The sequence below is a fragment of the Hemiscyllium ocellatum genome, chromosome 4, assembly GCF_020745735.1.
Source record: "Hemiscyllium ocellatum isolate sHemOce1 chromosome 4, sHemOce1.pat.X.cur, whole genome shotgun sequence".
NCBI classification, from domain to species: Eukaryota; Metazoa; Chordata; class Chondrichthyes; order Orectolobiformes; family Hemiscylliidae; genus Hemiscyllium; species Hemiscyllium ocellatum.
Genome location: NC_083404.1, coordinates 73,738,265 through 73,752,153, shown reverse-complemented (window position 1 = coordinate 73,752,153; position 13,889 = coordinate 73,738,265). Strand labels below are relative to the sequence as shown.

The 13,889-nt window shown below is 41.1% G+C and overlaps 1 protein-coding gene across 1 annotated transcript in view; it reads left to right on the top strand.

Moving 5' to 3' along the window:
• Positions 1 to 13,889, top strand: part of LOC132815212 (lipoxygenase homology domain-containing protein 1-like) — a 202,642-nt gene that overhangs the window by 100,185 nt on the left and 88,568 nt on the right. The window contains exon 9 of the mRNA XM_060824026.1: positions 12,993 to 13,127. Coding sequence (XP_060680009.1) covers positions 12,993 to 13,127 — 135 coding nt within the window. The remainder of the gene's footprint in view (positions 1 to 12,992; positions 13,128 to 13,889) is intronic.

The window sequence follows — 13,889 nt, the reverse complement described above, 5'->3', positions numbered from 1 at the left end:
CTAGAGAGGGAGTGAGCTCCCAGTGAATGCCATCAGCTCATCTCATTTCATAAGGAGGGAAAGAAAGGCGAAGGCCAGCTATGAGGTGCAGTTCCAACCAGCAATGGCCCAAAACTGGGCCTGGAGATGGCAGCAGGCAAGAAGGAAAATTACAGAGCCTCAAAAAAAGATAGTAGCAGGCAGTGTCCATTTGTGGCCACTTCATTTAGCAGAGCTCAGTAAGTACTGGGTCCCTCTGGTACAGAGCCCAAAATGTGACTATGCTGTGGCTCCACACTCTGTCAACCATAGGAGTTCATCTTTTCTTTCCTGAGGCTGCACTGGAGGAAGCCAGTAATGAGGGGCTGCTGCCACAGCAGCAGCATCGTAGTGGATCCAGATGTCCATTCCTTGTGGCTATAGTGGCCATTGTTTTATCAAAAATTTCATTGTTAGTGGGTCTGGTCCACTGCTCTTCACACTGGTGCAACAGTTACAGTGATGGATATAGTGGTGGCAGCATGGTAGTTCTGTTTTGTTCCTTGTAGTTATAGTGGCAATGTTGAGGCTTCAGTTGTTAACTGAAGTGGGCATTGGCTTGAGTGACAGCTTCAGCATAGATGACTTGGTGGGAAAGCAGTGGCTTTGGTGTTGGCTTTGGCAGTGGCAACATCGTGGGTCCCCTCCAGAAATGCTTGCTTTGGCAGCCTCAGGCGGCTTCAGCAACAGTGTCACATAGTTGCTCCATAAACCTTTCTTTGTTCAGAAATCTCTGCAAATGTTTGGGGACATTGTTGACTGTGGTACCATCTTGGAGTCATGTTTATAGCCACAAAAGCAACTGTCTACTCTCCTCAGTAACGAGTCCTTACTACTATTGCCCCTCCATACCTCCTCATCACTTTCTCACACCCCTTCCCCCTACACCACTACTCCTCACCCTCAACCCCACACCCAGCAGTTGGTCCACCTATGGTATTTTGGCTTTAGTCCTAACTGGCTTCCACAAATTAACTGTCATTCTCAACATTTTCCAAGGCAAATAATGGTTTCCAGATGAGGTGTATTCAGGAGAGTCTCACACTTCCTACCCGATATCCTTCTTCTGTCTGGTCAACCATTCCTTCCCTATTTGCATTTTCTTAAACTATGAAGTCACCGTACCTAAAAAGTGCTATCCACAGAACTCCCAACTTTGTGAAAGCACCATGCTGCTTCCAACTGCTGGTCAAGCTTAAACATCCAGAGCTCAAGTTGCTCCAGCCAGAGGGACCTCATGTACAAATGGTCATCCCGATCACCAGGAGTATCTCTGATTTCCTACATAGTGTAGGATGTGTAATTCAAAGGCCTGACCTCCCTAGACATACCAAAAAAAAAGAGGATATAGACCTTTACTTTTATTTTATTCTTACCCCTACTTAAGTATAGAGTTTAAAAAACAATCAAGACCATCTTCATGTCTGAGTCCTAGACGGTCTTCCTGTTTCTCAGGAAGCATCCTCATCTTGTCCTCCCCTCTTAGTTATGCTGACTGCTTGGCAAAGTATTCTCACCTATGATCCTGGGAATGTCAAAAAAGAAGCCAAGATGGATCAGACATTTAGAGGAAACCTAGCAAACATCTATCAAACATTTGCAATAACCACACACCAGCTGTAGGTAGTGGAATCCCCTTCTTGACAGTCAATACAACAAACTGTTCCTCAAGAACTTTGCCTGCACCCATGTGACCATCTATCACCCCTATTTCTTGAGGCCTAAATTTCTCACTGCAATCACCCCATCCCAAGGATGGTGCACAGGTCAGCAAACACGTGCTTTCAACAGCACAAGTGTTGAGGGACGTTCACAAACTGAACCTCTGCCAGTATAGCTTATTGTGAATGTAGATTAGATTACTTACACTGTGGAAACAGGTCCTTCGGCCCAACAAGTCCACACTGGACCACCGAGGTGTGTCACCCACCCAGACCCATTCCCCTACATTTATCCCTTTTCCCAACACTACGGGCAATTTAGCATGGCCAACTCACCTAACCTGCACATTTTTGGACTGTGGGAGGAAACCGGAGCACCTGGAGGAAACCCATGCAGACATGGGGAGAATGTACAAACTCCACACAGTCAGTCACCTGAGGCAGGAATTGAACCCGGGTCTCTGACGCTGCGAGGAAGCAGTGCTAACCACTGTGCCGCCCACATGTAGTATCATCATGCACCACTGAACCTTGGCCAATGCTTCTGTAGCCCACTGCAGCAAAAGAGTTTTTTGAGGTCTTTGCTCCTCAACACTGTTGAAGCAGGTGGGAACCCATAGCCAGAGAAAGTCCTTACTTGAAGTGAACTCAGCTGCTTAGGTTTTCTGGTGTCTTATAGCGATGAAATAGATCCTAACACTTCTACCCTCATTTCCACCAATATCAGTTTGTGAGCTTTGTTTCTGTAATGACACCTCTGTGCCAATGAAGGTCATCCTCCTTCATGATTCCCACATTTAACAAGTGAATGAATGATTCCGATTTGATGACTTGCTGATCTAATGTGATACTGTCAAAATTGTACTCTCATCTAAGAATAGCTGGCAATTGATTGATTGATAGCCATACTTGATGACTGATTGCTTCCATGTGGGCAGCCATCCTCCTAAAAAGCCTGTAAAAAAATTGCTAGGAAGTCGTAGCACATCAGATAATTGGTGATCCACCTCTGCTGCGAAATTGCAGCATACTAGTCTCCAAAAGCACTTCCAGACCTCTGAAAAATTTTACCTTGTGGAATTAGTTATCTCCATCAAATCAGAAAGGAGGGTCTTTAGATTCTGTCCATAGCCCTGTTCTAATTTGGGACTGGCCTCCTTCATGCTGGATAGCACAATGGCATAGTGGTTAGCATTGCTGTCTCACAGTGCTAGAGACCCCGGTTCAATTCCAGCCTTGGTTGATTGTGTGGATTTGCACGTGCCCCCAAGTCTGCATGGGTTTCGATAAAGTGCTCTGGTTTCCTCCCACAGTCCAAAAATGTGCAGGTTAGATGGATTGGCCATGCTAAATTACCACATAGTGTGCAGTCTAAGTGAAATAACTATGATAAATGTGGGGCTATAAGTATTGGCTGAGATGCTCGCCAGAAGGTCAGTGAAGACTTGATAAGCCAAATGACTTCTATCTGAGCCGTAGGGATTTTATGGTTCTATGCTCATTGATAGAGAGAATGAGTTTTCTGCCAGACCTGACAGTGCAGAAAACAGTTCTGAGTGTGGATAGTGCAATGCCAGTCACCAAATTTTGTATGTTACTGCAGCTAAGTCCTCATCTTAGTTCTCTGCAGCATAACTCCAGAGAGTTGACATCTGAACAATAATGTTTCCCTGGTCTAGCCACAAGCCATTCTTATCTGGTAACTCACCACATAATGATTGATACAGATTTCCCACCTCGACTTCCCTCCTGAATAGTGCATTCCAGGCCCCACAATCCTCTGGGTGTTTACACCCCTCTGTATTCACCCTGTACATGCCCCTTATAATCTTACCCACCCCTCAATCTTTTTTTGCTCAGAAGAAAACAAATTGAGTTTATCCAGCCTCTTTGCATGGATGAATTGCTCCATACCAGTCAGCATCCTGGTGCATTTTCTTTCCATCCTTCCTATAACGTAGTGACCAGAACTAAACCATACTCCAGTGTGGTTCAACCAGAGTTCTGCTCAGCTCCAACTTAACCTGCCTGCTCTTATAATGTATGCCATGGCTGATAAAGGCAAACATGCCATGGGCTTTCTTAATGACCTCATTAACTTACACCTTCAGGGATCTGTTCGTCTGAACTTCTTAGTGTCTTACCATTCATTGAGTTTTTTTTGTTTTGTTCCTTCTTTCAAAGTGCATCACCTCACTTTTATCAAGGTTGAATTCTATCTGTCACTGATCTGCCCATCTTTATATTCTATTGTAACATAACACTGTCCAGTCTTGTGTCATGTGCAAATTTACTTATTATTAACCCTCTGCAACTCACACACACTCTTATATTCTCATTTATGATTATCTAAAATAATAAGGGATCCAGCACTGATTCTTATGGATGGCACTGCACACCAGGATTCAACCATACAACTTTCTACCACATCCTCTGTCTTCTGACACAAAGCCAATGTTAAATCCAACTTGTCAAGTTACCTCGTATCCCAGAAGCTTTTAACTTGTTTGTCAGTTTCCCATGTGGGACTTTATCCAAGACCTTGCTGAAATCCATATTAATGATATCAACTGCCCTGCCCTACCCTCGTCCAAGCACTTGATCAACTCCTCTCATAGATCCACTAGGTTTATTAGGCATGACCAAAGCTATGTTGACTACCCCTGTCCAAACCTTGCCTCCCAGCATGAAGATTCATTTTCTCCTTCACTTTTTTGTTTCAATTGTTACCCTCACGTGGGTGTATCTCTACCACATTTCTTATAAAGTGGAAAGTTAAAAATCACACACCATCGGGTTATAGTCCAACAGGTTTAATTGGAAGCACACTAGCTTTTGGAGCACCGCTCCTTCATCAGGTGCTGTGTGATTTTTAACTTTGTACACCCCAGTCCAACACCAGCATCTCCAAATCACTTATAAAGTGGAACTATATTAGCTGTCCTCCTGACCTCTGCCACCTCCCCTATGGCCACAGATATTTTAAAATTTGGATCAGGGCCTCTATAATATACTCCCTTGTCTCTGACGGCAGCCTTGAACACAACTCACCTAGACCTTAAGAGTTGTTCATTTTAAAATCTGTCACACCTTCAATACTTCCTTCTGATATCAATCTGCTCAAGAACGTCACAGACCATTTTCTCAAATTCTGGACTTGCATTCTCCTTCACCTGAGTGAAGACAGATGTGAAGTATTCTTTTAATACTTTTCCAATGTCCTCCAACTTCATGAACAGATTTCCCCCTTGGTCCCTAATAGGCCCTACTCTTCCCTGGGTATTCTCTTCCCCTTGACATAATTTCAGAATACCTTGGCACTTCCCTTAATCTTACCTGTCAACATTTTCTCATGTCCCCTCTTTCCTCCTCTAATTGCTTTCTTGAGCTCCTTCTCTGCCCTTACCCTTCGGCACACTTTTCTGGGGCATCTGTTGCTTTCTCCCTGTGTACCTGTTACAGTCTCTCTTTTCCTTTTCCTCCCATTCTGAATATTCTTAAAAATTCTTAGTTCTCTAGGCTATATTTCACTTCAAAGGGAATATATTGAGCCAGTCGTCTCCCCAGTTGCTTTTTGAAAACCTCCCACTGTTTTTCTGCAGATTTATCCTGAAGTAGCTATTCTTCTATTATGGCCAGATCCTGCCTTCCTTTAATAAAATCTGCTTTACTCCAATCCAAAACTCTTTTTTCCAGACCACCTTTCTCCTTTTCATAAAACTTAAGAAGTATGGTTTAGTGGTCACTGTCAATAAAATGCTCTCCCACTGTCCCCTTGAACACCTGCCTGGCTTTATTTTCCAGAATTAGATCCAGCACGGCACACTCCTTGTAGGCCCATCTACATGTTGATATAATAAGCTGTCCTGTATGCATTTCAAGAAATCTACCTCCTCTAAACCCTTTATACTATGATAATATTGAGGTAGCTGAACTCTCCTATATATTATTTTTACACATTTTGCTGAATTGACTACACATCTGCTCCTCAACTGTCTGCGAACTGTTTGCAGGCCTAAAGTACACTCCCAACAGTGTGACTGCCTCCCTTATACTCCAAAGTTCAACCCAAAAAGCCTCATTTGACAACCCTTCCAAGGTAGCATCCTTCCTTACTGCAATAACTGATCCCCTAACTAATAATACAACACCACCTCCACGTTTGCACCCTTCCATGTCCTGCCTGAAGATCGTATATTCTGGAATGTCAAGTTGCCAGTTTTATCCCTCCCTCAATCACGTCTCTGTGATGGTAACAACATTGCAGTTTCATTTGTCGATCAGCATCCTTAACTCTTTTGTCTTAGCTCAAATACTCCTGACATTAAAGTAGAGGCTATCCAGCCTTACCTTACTCCCTTGAGACATCACATGGCTGGATGCACTCTGCTTTGGTTCCTATTCTAACTCATGCTGTGTCACTGTTGAACTGCCATACTGTTTCCCCTGCTCCTGTAATTAATCTCTTCCTGACACTCCTAGTGTACAGAATGAGTGAATCCTTGTCTGTAAATTTAAATTACTCCATAACATAGGATCTGACATTGTCCTGGTTCCCCGGTAAGTTGGCCCAAATCCTTGGCTGTAAATTTATGTAATCACTACTCTGTGCCCCTCCTCTACAGGCTCCAAGATTGTCTCAGCACCCAGTAAATGGGCCTGAATTTCCAGTTGTAAATTTACATTACTCATGGAAGAGAACTTAACAAGAAGAACTGTAAAGTTGAATACTTTTTCTGTATTTCTTTATGCCTTTACATTCTGTGATTTGGTTTATTATTCTGTGTTTCAAAATGGTACTGGAGAGTGGTGACACTACACAACACTTTTCACTGTATTTTGTAACAAATTACACTTGGCAATAAATAAATCAAATTAAATCAAACATACTCGCCACTTTGTGATGTCATGTTTCTTATTTTTATGACCTATGGATCATAATGTGTGTAGCAGTAATGCAACTTTTTTTCTTAATTTCTCTGATCTATAATTAAGGATTGTACCTCAGAACATTTGTATCTAAGGTGGCGTTGTAAATGGCGACTAATAAACTTTTCACTGTACTCATTTGAGTATATATGTGCTAATAAAGCTAATTCAATTCAATTTAATTCACTCCATGTTTCCCCACGGGCTCCAGCACTCTCCCATTTCCCTGGTAGAATTAAGTTAGCATGCTATTGTCATCAATTGAAGAGACAACGATTAATTGTCCATAATGATCCTAATACCCAATGCCTAAAGACTATCCAAATTAGTCCTCAAGAAATTCCCTAAGCAATTGCCCTTATTTCCGAAAGCACTGTTTCTGAGAAAGAGAAGCCTTGTCATTCCATTCTTCTGCAGCAACTATTTCTAGTGCTGCTCCGATTCCCTCTTTCCCCTTCTCTCCCCAAGTTTGTTATTTGTATTGTCTATAACCCTTGAAATTGGGTTAATCTTTCAGTTGCTGTCATGAGTTCCAATGGCCATCCCTGCCTCTGGCACAGACATCACGAAGAGGGGGCCTTGTAATTACATCACACCTTCTGTATGAAATCACATCTGCTTAAATTAGAAATGAGAAATATAGTCATGTGTCAATAAGCTCATTTAAATGGCAGAATTCTTGACCAGATGTTTTTCAGTGAATCTAAGGAAATTGAACGTTTTCGCCCTGATATTTGTGGAGAAGCTGAAGATGCAAGGGAGACCTGGAAAGGCAAATGATCTGCTACAGCTGCGTTGTTTTCTCTTACCTGCCCAGCAGCTTGCCAGGTGACCCTGCCTCTTTCAACTCCTCCTGACAATACCAGAAAACCATCGTATAAGGATATTAGTCCTGTTCTGGATCATTCACACACTGGCCTGTTTGTGGAGGTTTGATCTTGCCCAGAAACAGTACAGGCGATCCAGGAATCTAACACCCATCTCCAACTATAAACAGGTGGACATCTTTGGGAATCAAACCCTATTAATTGGGAATTGTGAAATCAATAGTTGGAGCTTGCTAGAGTGGCTGTCGAGATCAGAGGGATTAGTCATGATTGTGACATAACGATGCCAACAATAAAAACTTGCATGAGTGAAATGGGGCAGTGTCACATACAGAAGAGAGAAATCATAGCATGAGGCATTTCTGAACCCATGGAAAAGAGTTTAATAAAACATATGATATGAGCTACTGAAACTTTGTGGCCAGAACACCTTCAGAAGTTTGCGTCATATTCGATCTGATGGATGGTATACAGTGTATTACTCAGGCAGAGATATCAGAGGCTGCCCTTGAGTTGCTGTTTCAGGATCCCCTGAGCAAAGGTTGTCACCTTTGATTAAACTGAGGCCTGCTGACGACCATGTCACCTTTCCTGGCTTTGTGTCCACCTTAGATGCCATAGCACTTCTGTGGTAATATGAGATTAATGTCTTTGGCTGAGGGAGCAAAACACAAAAAAGACAAGGCAAGACAATGTGAAAAAGGGATGCTCTGAGGATCCAAATAGGCTCAAAGTGAATTAATACTATAAAAGCAAATAAAAACCTGAAGATGTAACCTGGTCCATTCCATGACCTGAGTAAAAGTCCTGAGTGTACAGTGTCCTTACTACAGAATTACAATTATCATTTCTGTTGTGGCATGAGATGAAGTATTGAAGTGCTGAAGAATCCTGTTAGTGGGTCAGAGATGTACTATGAGGATTCAAAGAACTGATACATGTCAGATACCAACATCCAAAGAATCCTGGAATCCCTACAGTGTGGAAGCAGGCCATTTGGCCTATTGAGTTCACACCCATCCTCCAAACAGCATCCCAACAAGAGCCACCCCATCCCTGTAACCCAACATTTCACATGCCTAATCCACCTAACCTGCAAATCTTGGACACAATGGCCAATTTAACCTGGCCATTTGCACATCTTTGGACTATGGGAGGAAACCAGAGCTCCCAGAGGAAACCCATGCAGATACAGGGATGATGTGCAAACTCCACACAGACAGTCAGCTGAAGGTGAATTGAACCCTGTTACTATGAGACAGCAGTCCTCACCACTGAGTCATCATACTGCCCACTGATACAGATTGCATGTGAACTTGCACATGAAGCATGACCACTTTATCAGTGCTCATGTTAGAGTCACGTATCTACAGTGCAGAAATGACCTTCAACCGACCATGTCAACACCAATTAAAATCAACTGTCTAGCTGTTCTAATGTCATTTTCAGCACTTTGTTAATAGCCTTGTATGCCTTGGCATGAAGACTGCAAATGTAAATACTTCTTAAACGTTATGAAGGTTTCTGCCTCTAATCATTCTTGCAGGCTGTAGGTTCCAGATTTCCACTACCCTTTTGGTGAAAAATGATTGGAGGTTCCAGTATCGGACTGGGTGGACAAAGTTTAAAAAGCTCACAACACCAGGTTGTAGTCCAACAAATTTATTTAGAGGCATTAACTTTCGGAACCCTGCTCCTTCATCAGGTGGTTGTGGAACAGAATCATTCTGTGTTGCATGATTCTGCTGTACAACCACCTGATGAAGTAACAATGCTTCGAAAGCTAGTGCCTCCAAATAAACCTGTTGGACTATAACCTGGTGTTGTGTGCTTTTTAACTTTGATGAAAAAGTTATCCTCATATGTCCTGTAACCGTCTGCCCCTTAACTTAAATCTATGACCCCTGATCATTAATCCCTTCATCAGGGGAAAATGGTTCCTCCTCTCTACCCTATCTGTGCACCTTATACATTTTAACCATGTCCCCTCTCAATTTCCTCTAAGAGAAATAACCCTTGTGTGTCTGACTTCTCTTTGTAACAGAAATTCTCAAAACCAGTGAACACCCTTGTCAATTTCCTCTTTTACATGCTTTTGCATGCCTCCTACACTGTAGATTCCAGAAAGTAGCAAGTTGAATCTGCCAAGACCCCACTCTTAATTTCCATGTCAAGTTTCCTGGTGTCTAGTTTGTATGTTGAGATTGGTAAAATCACAACTCATGGTGAATTGGACTGTTAAAGAGGCTTTTAACTGGCAATAGTAATCATCAATTAGGAACTTCTATTTGTTACTGCCTATCGAGATCTCATAATGCCATGTGTGAAAAATATACAAGATATAGTGCTCAATGAACTCTATGTCAAGATTGGCCTCACAAAACATCTTGACTGATTCTGCTACACAGCCTGCCATAATCACATCAGTAAGCCTGATGAAATTTCAGCCAATGATATGAAAGGACTGATTCAACATGAATTTATGAAAGGAAATCACAATTGATAAACTTGTTGGAGGTTTTTGAGGATGTTGTTGTAAAAACTAATGAGTTGGTGTGATATATTTGGCCTTTTCAAAAGACTTTTGATGAGGTCCTGCACAGGAGGTAAGTAATCAAAATTACAGCACATATGATTGGTAGTAATAGACTAGTATGAATTGAGAATTCATCAATAGACAGAAAAACAGAAAGCATGAATAAATGAGCCATTCTCAGACTGATAAACTTATTTTTTGAGTACGAAAGGATCAGTGCATGGGTTACAGCTATTTGCATATAAATGATTTGGACATGGGGACCAAATATAATGTTTTCACATTTGCTGATGAGACAAAACTGGATTGGAATGTAAGTTATGAAGGGCATGCAAAAATTTTTCAAGAAGATTTTATCAGGTTAAAATGAATGAATAATAGCATGTTAGGTGGAATGTAATCTGAATAAATGTGAAGCTATCCTCTTTGTTAGAGAAGAGCAAAAAGAAAGTGTATTTAGTAAATTGTGAAAGATTAACAAGTGCCGTTGTCCAAATGCTCAAGATGTTTTTCCTCATGAATCAGGGAAAACTAGAGGTGCCGTAAGTAACAGGTAATGCAAATGGCATGTTGGCTGTCATTGTAAAGGATCTGAGTACGAAGTATACTTTGTACAAGATGTACAAAGTACAAAGATGAGGCCTTGATGTAGCATCATATCCAGAACTAGCATCTCCAAAATGTAGTGCACTCACAATTCATCTCAGGAACCACTTCAAGATTAGGGTACAGAGTAAAATTTCAACATTTATAGATAGTTAAATCTTACAATTCACAGAGATTAAGGGCATGGAATGACACAAGGATGTATGATGTTGTTGACAACACAGAAACATGGTTAAGGGAAAGCGATTCAGCACTCCAGTGTATGGGATTTTTAGGTGAGACAGAGGAGAGTGTAAAAATGGTGGTGGTATAGCTCTATTAATTAAGGAATCAATTACTGCAATAAGGAGAAATGGCTCCTCAAATGAAGCTTTGTGAGTGGAATACAGGAATGTTAAGGAGGCAGTTACTTTATTGCAAGTGTATTATAGGACCCCAAAGAGTCAGCAGGAAGGAGAGAAAATATGTAGACAGTTCACAGAAGTGTGCAAGAGTAATAATAGGGGAATAATACTAGGGAATAACAGGTTTTCCAACCTAAATTGGGATACTTATAGTATGATGAATATTGAGGTAGCAGATTCTCTTGAAATGTATCAAGGGAAAATTTCTGTATCAATATATTAAAAGGTCCTCAAAGTTTGGGAGAAGATTTGTAGTTCGGGTGCTCGTTGTTGTGGTTTTGTTCGCTGAGCTGGGAATTTGTGTTGCAGACGTTTCGTCCCCTGTCTCTCCTCAGTGCTTGGGAGCCTCCTGTGAAGCGCTTCTGTGATGTTTCCTCCGACATTTATAGTGATTTGTACCTGCCCCTTCCGGTTGTCAGTTCCAGCTGTCCGCTGCAGTGGCCGGTATATTGGGTCCAGGTCGATGTGCTTATTGATTGAATCTGTGGATGAGTGCCATGCCTCTAGGAATTCCCTGGCTGTTCTCTGTTTGGCTTGTCCTATAATAGTAGTGTACAAATTCCCATGCAAGGACTGCACAAAACACTACATAGGACAAACAGGAAGACAGCTAACAGTCCTCATCCATGAACACCAACTAGCCACGAAATGACATGACCAGCTATCCTTAATAGCCACACACTCAGATGACAAGCAACATGAGTTCGACTGGGACAACACTACTTTTATAGGACAAGATAAGGGGAGAAGATTCACAGAGAAGTTTTGGGGAAAAAAATGTTTTCACTCAGCATTTGGGAATCTGGAATGCACTGCTTGGGAAGGTAGTGAATGCTGTAAACCGTACAACCTTTAAAATATATTTGGATGAGTACTTCAAATATCATTACATTCAAGGACATGGAACAAGTGCAGGAAATTGGGATTAGCACACCATTTATAGTAATTATATTGGTGTCGACTTGATAGACCAAAGGGCCTTTTCTGCCCTCTGTGACTCTGTGAATCCACAGGTATTGTGAACCATGAGGAAGATAATTAGATCTTATAAAAGATTGGTTGGTGGAATAGTTGAAGAAATGGCAGACGAAAGTTAATGCTCAAACTGGTGGAATCGTTAATTTTGGTACAATGAATACAAAGAGACATTATAAAATAATGGCACAATTCTAAAGAGATGCAGGTGCAGAGAGATCTGAGTGTTTACATGCATAAAGAATTTGTGGAATGATCATAACGCAGAGGGCAAGTTCTAAGTTAATAAGCAAACAGAAAGCAATGGCGCCATGAGGGAAATCTTTTACAATGCAGCAAATGGTTTGAATTTGAAAAACACTGCTGAGAATGTAATGGAAGCGGTGCAAAGCAAGATGCCTGAAGGCAATTGGAACATTACCTGAAAAGGAAAAATGTAGGCACATGGAAAGAGGACACCAGAATGGACAACGTAAGGTGGAAAATTTCCCATTGGTCTGTAAGCATTCTCTCTTAGCACAATATTGTAACAAAATAATATAATACTATAATAATGATTATACCTGCCAGGTCTCAAAAGTTAATTGACCAATTTGTCATGGTGTACGGTAACCATCATCAGGAAAAGGAACTCTTTTCTATTGTGACCTTGCTGTACAAAGAACTGCATGGCTGCAAATGAAGATCTCAGGAGTCTTCCTGCAAATCTATGGTGTTATTTCCTTCTGTGGCTAAAAAAACAAAAAGAAAAATTGTTGTGAGTCTTTATCTCCTGAATACTTAAGATGGTGAATGTCTTTAAGAATCTGCATCTGATATATATCAGGTATCCTGACTTTTAAGCCATGAACACTTTCATGCTGGCAGCTTGCCTCAATCATGCAAGAAACAGGAGAGATTTGCCACGCCTCCAAATGGCGATTGTACTTGCCCAAACCACTTTCCACCTGAAAATAACTCCTTTATATCTTATTTCAGCTGATGTAATCTGATTGTACTTTTGTTTAAATTATTTTTGTTCCTACTTCATAACCAGATCACTGGTTCCTGGAGAAAGCTGTGATAACAGAAGGGGAAATGCCTGTTTCTAGATTTATTTTTGTCCACAATGACTGGATAGGCAAACATCAAAAGGTTGATGAATTCTCTGAAGTAATTATCCATATTAAAGGTACGCAAATTATTAACATATCTTATTCAACTAATTCTATTCTTTTAACTTTGTGCTTAAAATAGGAGTTAACCTTGAAACTAGTTTCCACTGTCTTCGCTACAAATAGGGAAACCAAAGGAAGAACATGTGTATTTGTTCAATTATTTGTTTGCATAAATAAACCATTGTGATATTTTTATAAGGCCATGATCAGGTTTCTTGAAAATAATAGTATTTTCTTTTGGACTGACTGACAGGGAGCAATTACTTGGCTCATTTTTTTCCTATTATTGTTTTCTTTTGAAATAAGCCAAAGAATGTGAAAGAATGGCCCAGATGTTCTAACAACCAGATAATTGTTGTAGCAGAATAGACTGGAGTTATGCATTGGAACCACGAGCAAACCTTGCCACAGCCTTCTTCAAAAGAATTGACCAGAAACTTGCAACTTCCAAGGGGCAATTTCCATGTTCAAAAAAGATTCTTAGTGCAAGAGACTTTGGACGATCTAAAAGCTACCTGGAAGAAATTTAAAGGATTAAATACCTACTGTAATTTCTGAGTAGCAATTAAACTAAAGGCTGACTCACCAAATAACCCCTTTACTATGTTTCTACCACCCCCTCCATCCCCCGTCGCCCTCCAAAAATAAATCTGTCCCCCAGCCAAAACCTCTGACATTCAAACCCCATGGATTTCCCCATCCACCAACTTAACACTGCCAGATTCTGACTGGACTCAAAAGCATCGGGCTAATACCACATATCACGCACACTCAAC